Genomic DNA, 7,296 nt, shown 5'->3' with positions numbered 1-7,296 from the left:
TAATCACAGCTCTATGGAGCAGCATCAGACTCATATTCTGACTAGAATTGAGTCGGACTACGTCAGGCTAGCCCTAAATCAGACAAATTAAAAAAAAAAAAAAAGTTTCTATATTGAAATGTGGCCAAAATGAAAAATATATGTAATCCTTTTCTGAAGTTTGTTATTTTCAAAATGTACTTGTAATCTGACCAGGGATCCTCATTAAAAGCACATCCTCAGCTGTTTCTGACATCGAGAAAAACACAAACTCAATCAGTCACCTACCTGGCAAGCTGTGTTGCAGTATCGTGCCATTTTGCACTGAGAACATCTCAACAAGGACTCTCGTCTAGACAGGAGAGGGGGGAAAAAAAATATATTCAATACCTGACAGACACTTCCAGGGAAAAAATTGCTGCTTTTCATAACTCATTTTCGCAGAGATGAAATCACGTAATGTCAATTTAGATGTGACCAAAACCATTTAGGCCAGGGTAAGAAATTATTAAGGATGATTTTCAGAGTTAATGACTAAACTGTAGTGCAGTAGAAGCAGCTGTGTGGGTTTGAGAAGTCAGATTTTCATTTTAAAATAAAGTAAGCTCATCAGTTGTTTGGCTGCAAGTCATCCTTAAAGCCTTCATGCTTCCTAGGAACACCTCTTTCATTGCCCTGACCTTCTTTATAGAAACAAGCTTTCTTATTTTATTTGCTGAACTAATTCAATTGTGCACAACTATCAGATATTTTTTATCGACCTTCACAATCTCTCGTTTGACCATTTAAAGACAATGCATTCAGGTATCCTCTCCTCACTGCATCCGCTAATCACCTCTCCCATGTGTCTCAGTGATGATGTGTGACAACTGTGCCTACTCTTGCATTTATGTCTGCTATGTCTGTCTGGGTGATACTGCCGCCCCTTTCCAGTTTAGCTTCAACTCTGATAACAAGCAAAGGCTGAGTCTGTCTGCTCCCTGCAGCCAATTACAGACAGCCAAGAGTCCTCCGCTTCAACACACACACACACACAGAAGATGTGACTCACAAGGATATTTCCCTGAGTGGGTATTTGTGTAGGTTAACATAAGCCTTGCAAATAATCTACATGGCTAGATTGGCTGCAGTATCTTATTTTAAACAAGGATTATTTGGTGGAGAGAGCAGAAGGACTGACTGAGTCGGTTTATTTAGGGTCTGTTTTCCTGCTAATAATGTGCTGCAGAAAAAGTCAAGGGTTCACTAATAGCTGAGTTACCAGCACATCGAGAGCAAGGAATGGTAATGGAGCTGAACATGTGTGTGTGTTAAAAAAATGCAAGAATAAACTATACCACAAAAAAAAAAAACATTAACATTTAATATCTACGAATAATTAATTAAAAAGAAAAATTTAAAATAAAACTTATTCAAGTGGAAGTGTTATGCAAAGTTGTGTTCAGGTTTGGCTGCCTGACTTGCCTTCAGTTTTTAAGACGATAAAATGAAAGAGGTTAATTGTAAGAGCCAATTTGAAACACAATCATTTATAGTTTTAAAAAGGGTTAAAATACAAGATTGATATTTTTTTTGTTGTTAAGATTAGAATTTAAGTTTAAAAACTCTAATATTAAAAGCATAGAATATAGAAATGCTAATTTTTGGGATTCCTGCATGCTGTAATTGTAGACGTGTTTTTTTTTTTTTTTTTGCTTTTACGTACTGTATGTAAGGACTGAGGGAAAACAGATATGCTGGAAGCAACACAGTTTTTGATCGAGTTTATATTATGCAAATGTAGATATTCTCTTATTTTTGTTTTCTTTTAATAAACATCACAAATTGAAGAACATTATCTGGAATTCTTTTAATAAACATCAGAAGTTGAAGAACATTATCTGGAATTGCTAACATTTCACTTCTTGTGGCTAGGCTGTTTTTCCATGCGGTACAGAAGACACTAAAGGAGCTGGAGTGCCGCTACAGTAATAATGAAAAAAGAACTGAAAAAGTAAAAGATAACAGAATAGAAAATGAAACCAAACAGAATAACAGAGTGGTTTGCTGCAATGTGTAGTACAGTAGGATAGGATCATAATGATGTCCACCTCCACTTTTTCTCATCACAACATAGAATATTTTCCAAACATTGTTGTGAACATCAAGATGTTTTGGGGGAAATGTAGGTGAATAATGGATATTTTTGTCAAGCATCTTTAAAAAGTTGAAAAACTTTATACATTCTGCCTCAGGATGCAAAAGCACAGCACAGTAAAAGACCCACCATTATACTTGTCAAAAAAATAAAAAACACACACACACACTGCCATCTTGAAGTTATCTCTGGGTAACGTTTTTTTTTTTCAGGTTTCAGGTTTTTTGGAATAAATAGCAACAAATCTTTATGGATTACTATAAATAGGTAAAAGGAAGACAATATAGAGTAAAAGTTCTTATCTAGTAATAATTGAATTGAAAAATGAATGTTAATATGAGCATACACCCAAAATGTGGTATACACGTTATGGTGGATGATATTACATTAGCCCACTTAGGCTTAGCTGACAAACTATGGCTCTTTTCATTAGATTAAGACCAAAGATTAAATGTGTCTCAATCTGTGCATTTCAAGACACGACTGTTGTGTTTGGCCCAAGGAGGCAGCAGACGTGCAGAAGGTTTTAAAAACACCCTTCTCTCCTGTTCACCAAGCCTTTCTCTTCACCATCTGTCTCATAGATTTCATTGCCACTGGGCATGAGTTGCAACGACCTTTTCCAGCCTCGATCTTGGTGGTAAGTTTATAACGTTGCCTGATGAAAACACAATTATTCATGTCACATTGAGATCCATCAGAAACAGGAAAGTCACCCACAGATTAAGAGAGACATTTCCATAGCTTTAGATATGGAGCAAAAACAACAGATAAGACCTAAACATGGAGAATTTAAATGCAATCTTTCTCATAAACTAGAAAGTTTAAGTCCTATTAAACACATAAACCGAGTGAGACCCCTGACAACAAGAAAACCATTCTCAGATCCATCCTTTTTACTTTGTATCTTTATCAGGAAGCTACAGGATTTGTACGTGTTCAGTAGCTATGGAGTAAACTGGACACCATCTGTTTACCACATATGTGTTTATTGCTGTGGTAAAAACATAATCACGTGAGCTTCACCTTAAAAGAATAATCGAGAAAATTGTGACTTCTGAAACAGATGTGGCCGTCATTGATGCCACACAACAAATCCTGTTCGTCTACAATAGCAGATTCATAAAAAGCTGCCATATTGCATCTGAGAAACTTTTATTCTATCCCAAGTATTTTATAAGTTTATTAGATGGCCAAACAGCTTCTCTTTCAGTTTCAGCATCCAGCATGCTCTAGTTGAGTTCATCTTTATCATTGCAGATACCAAAGTATATAGTGTGGCGTTAACTAATGAAGTAACCGGAACATTGCTGCAGCTGGCATTAACTCTGCAGTAAGTACATGTGTAACATAGCATGTGCAAACACAAGCTTTTATGCAATATAAACCCTGATTATACTGGAGCAAGTAATACCAGGAATATAACCAATCATTTTCAAGGTAATTCCTATTTAACTGTGATGAGAACTAATAAGCATACACTGCCTCAAAGATTAATTGTTCATCCAAATGTATCTTCATAAAACAGAAAGATTTGGACTTATTTAAGAAAATCAGCTGATGGGACACCGGCATGTACCTGCAGAAGGTCATTTATACTTATTTTGGTTTAATCTGGACTCAGTATTGGTTAATTATCGTATGAGTCTGGTGGTCCAGATTGAAATGTGGTTAAAATAAGATATCTACAAATGATAATCTATAAGTCAATTGATTGTGTGCATGATTTGAGCATTTTTATGATTATATCTATTTCTATAATCATTAAAATACTTAAGATAATCAAATTGGGGAAAAAAATGGAAACAAGGTCACCAAATGCGGGTATCAGTTATGTCGCTTTCAGCCTGGCCTTAAGGAGTTTAATTTTGAATATAAATAACTGGAAACTTTCACTCTGCAAGACAATTCATGGTACATAAATATATTTGCCTTGACACATGCCATGAGAGAATGAAACCGCCCTCTGAAATATTTTACTGTCAACCACAATAATAAAAAACCTTGTTTTATCCTCTGGCTCAGCGGTACAGCCAAGAGTCTTTGGATTGACTGTTTAATAATTTAGTTTAGGAGCAGTAACACACGTTCTTGGCTTTTTATTTCATGACTCAAATACAGAGACGACTCAACTCGAAGCTCCAGCAGCATGTGCACCTTTGTTAAGTGTATCATAGTTATGCACACTGATTTAACATACTGAAAATAGATTAATGTAATAACGGGCCAAATCTGCCAAAAAAAAAAAAAAGTATTTGAGGGATTCACTTTCCAAGCATTCACAAGCATTCTGCGGCATAATTATATCAGTTTTTTTTCTTGTTTTTTAAGAGTAGCTTGTTTTCATGCTGAGTAGTCGATTCTAGAGCCGTCTCATCTTCAGCCAAGTTCCCTCTTTCCTTGAATCAACCCCCTCCTCTCTCTTCATCATTTTTCAGTGTTTCTTCAGAGTCTCTGTCAGATGTTGCGGGATGAGATGGCAGGTCCATATCTGGACTACAGGCACAGTAGGAAAACTCATGAATAACATTAAAAGGGTTTCATTAGTAGCGTCCAGAATGGGGAATTAATGCCATCCTACTCTTCCTCAATGTCATATTGTTTTCTTATTTTTGCTTCTTTCCCTCAATACTTGTTAAATTTCTAATTTTCGGACATTTCCCGGCTTGTGATTGCATATTTTAAATCAGGGTTGTCCCTGACAACCAACATCTGTATAATCTGTTAGTTAGGCAGAGGCATTCGTCATCTCCAAGGAATCCCAACAGTGAAATGATGTTGTTCTGCTGAGTATAAATTTAAATAGATTATTTTGTGTGTTGTTTCTTTTGGTTGGACATTACATATTAACTTCCCAAGTTTGTACTTATGATAAAGTAGACGAAGTAGTAGTAGTTAAAAAAAAGTAATTAACAGTCATGAAAAAGGTCTGTTTGAAAATACTTTGAATAAAACCTTTTTTGCTTATTAAAATGTGTCTTGAGTCAGCTAACATATTGACACATTATTCTTGGCTATACACCGTTATTGTAATTCAAATATAAATCCTTTATTACATTCCATCAGAATATCTTACTCCTGTCACTTTTTGTAATACAACTGTAGCAAACTGTGAACAACTAAACCTTCAATGTAAACTTTCATGCTTCTCTCTAATTCTGTAAATCCTGTGATGTTTGCTTCGGCCAACAACTGTACAACCATAAAACAACAGTAACATTGTAGAGATTACTTCCAAAAGATATAATAAATAAATTTTTTAAAAGCCTTAAAAAATAGGAATAAAATCTCTATAACGTGTTAAGTTTAATGGTTTCTCTCGAAGCAGCAGACAAGCAAGTTTTGATGATTGCAGCAAATTTTATAGCAACTTCCAGGAGTCCGTTGAAGCTTTCCAATAAACAATAGAAGGAAGATGACAAAGAATAAATAAAATTAGTCAGATAAGGATGTGGGGCTTAGTCGTTCTTGTTTTAACCAACATGAAACTGATATTTAAGAATTTTTTAGGAGCACCAATGGTCAGAGGTCGACAGAGTGGCCTAGACATGTATTCAAGAGCAACATTATCTTAAAGTGGTACTCAAAATAAAAGCTTAAGCATGAGCAAAAAAGTTTTTGATAAAAAATGACTTAAGTGCTGATTAAACCCTTTGTTTCAGATAGTTAAAGTGATGTAATCACGTAGACAAAACATTTAAGTACGGTTTGTTTCAAAAAAGTAATGAAAATTTTTTAATAGTAAAAAAAAAGTAGAAATCATAACAAACCTCACCTTTTTCAATAAGACCATTGTGTTAAGATGAACAACCTAAAAATGGTTAGTTTCCATTTCCCAGGAACAGATTTAGCCACTCATTATGAAGAGTCTATGTTTCCTGGAAAGAAATTAACACCTAATAATAACTCTGTTTAATGAAATAATACTGTGCGTTTTTCAATTATCAAGCAGCCATATTTAAGACTAATGAATAAGTATTTAAACCAATAAATAAGTATCTTATTAAGTTTTCTCCATTTTTTGTTGGTAAAAAAAGAGACAGGCGGAAGCAATACCGTTTTTCTTTTTTGTTTGTTTTTTTGTATTTCTATTTTCATCCTAAATTAGAAAACATGTAAATAAAAATTGATGATCCAGGAATAAATGTTGGGAAGCCAAACTACAATAGAAACAGAAGAACTAGAAGAATGAGACAGGAATAAATAGAAGAGAAGGAATGTTCAGGTCATTAAAGCTGCCACTCATTAGAATTTGAAGAAACCAGGAGATGCTGGTTGCTCCATCATTATGCAAGTTTTACAGATCTGTGTTCTTCCATCGGTGTATATGTGGTCAGTTTTTTTGTATTCTTTGCCATAAGACATCTAATTAGGCCTACCTCAGCATATCCCTCCTGGTGTGTGCAGCATGCCAAATGATTCCCCAGGAGTATGGGCTGCAGCACAGCGTTCATGAGATTCTACTCCGATTAGAAGTCTTCCGGAGCTTTTTTGTATGTTAATAACTACACAGTAAACTCTTCTCCCCGCCATTAGTGCTAAACCTTACTCTAAAATGGTAAGGTGAATAAATATGTGCCACCTTTTCTTTTATTCTTTTGTAAATGGCCACAATTTTAGTTAGTGGGCTGCATGGATCAATTCCTCTGTTACCTGCAGCACTTCTGAAATATTCAGGCTGGAATAAATTTAGATGAAAACATGTGGAACATCTTGTAGAGTTTATCTGTTTGTTAGCATCACTATTGCTGAGTTTTACCAAGTAAATATGAAAGACTGTCAAAAGGATTAGAAAATATTTTAAAGAGAGCTTCTAAAGAGTCACTGATGCCATCTACTGTTGGCCTTAAATAGGAGTTTGGTTTAGTTTAGGGTGAGGTATGCACCAGTAAATGTTTAGGTTTATAGTTACTGTCAGGGTCAGGGCAAGGAAAGGGTTGATAATAGCTGAAGATCAATGGAAGTCAACGCTTAAAGAATATTTTAATCTCTAACTTCAACTTAGACTCTACCAGCTCCCATGCTCTGATCTACCAGTTGGTTTCCAGCTTCATAAACCTGAAGTCCTGACCAACGTCACCATTCATAATGTCTCATGTTCTCAGTCACAGCTGTTGGGAAGCAGGGATGAGCTCCCCCTTCGTCTGGGAGAGTCACAGCAAACAGATAAGCTAGCAGCC

The 7,296-nt window shown here is 35.4% G+C and overlaps 1 protein-coding gene across 1 annotated transcript in view; it reads right to left on the bottom strand.

Moving 5' to 3' along the window:
- The window catches only part of smyd3 (SET and MYND domain containing 3), an 89,685-nt gene that overhangs the window by 73,451 nt on the left and 8,938 nt on the right, over window positions 1-7,296 (bottom strand). Inside the window, exon 2 of the mRNA XM_015401795.1 lies at window positions 268-331. Coding sequence (XP_015257281.1) covers window positions 268-331 — 64 coding nt within the window. The remainder of the gene's footprint in view (window positions 1-267; window positions 332-7,296) is intronic.

The sequence above is a fragment of the Cyprinodon variegatus genome, unplaced genomic scaffold (assembly GCF_000732505.1).
Source record: "Cyprinodon variegatus isolate N-32 unplaced genomic scaffold, C_variegatus-1.0 Scaffold1259, whole genome shotgun sequence".
In the NCBI taxonomy this organism is placed as follows: Eukaryota; Metazoa; Chordata; class Actinopteri; order Cyprinodontiformes; family Cyprinodontidae; genus Cyprinodon; species Cyprinodon variegatus.
The sequence above is the reverse complement of the archived record's forward strand: the minus strand, read 5'-3'. Positions and strand labels throughout refer to the sequence as shown.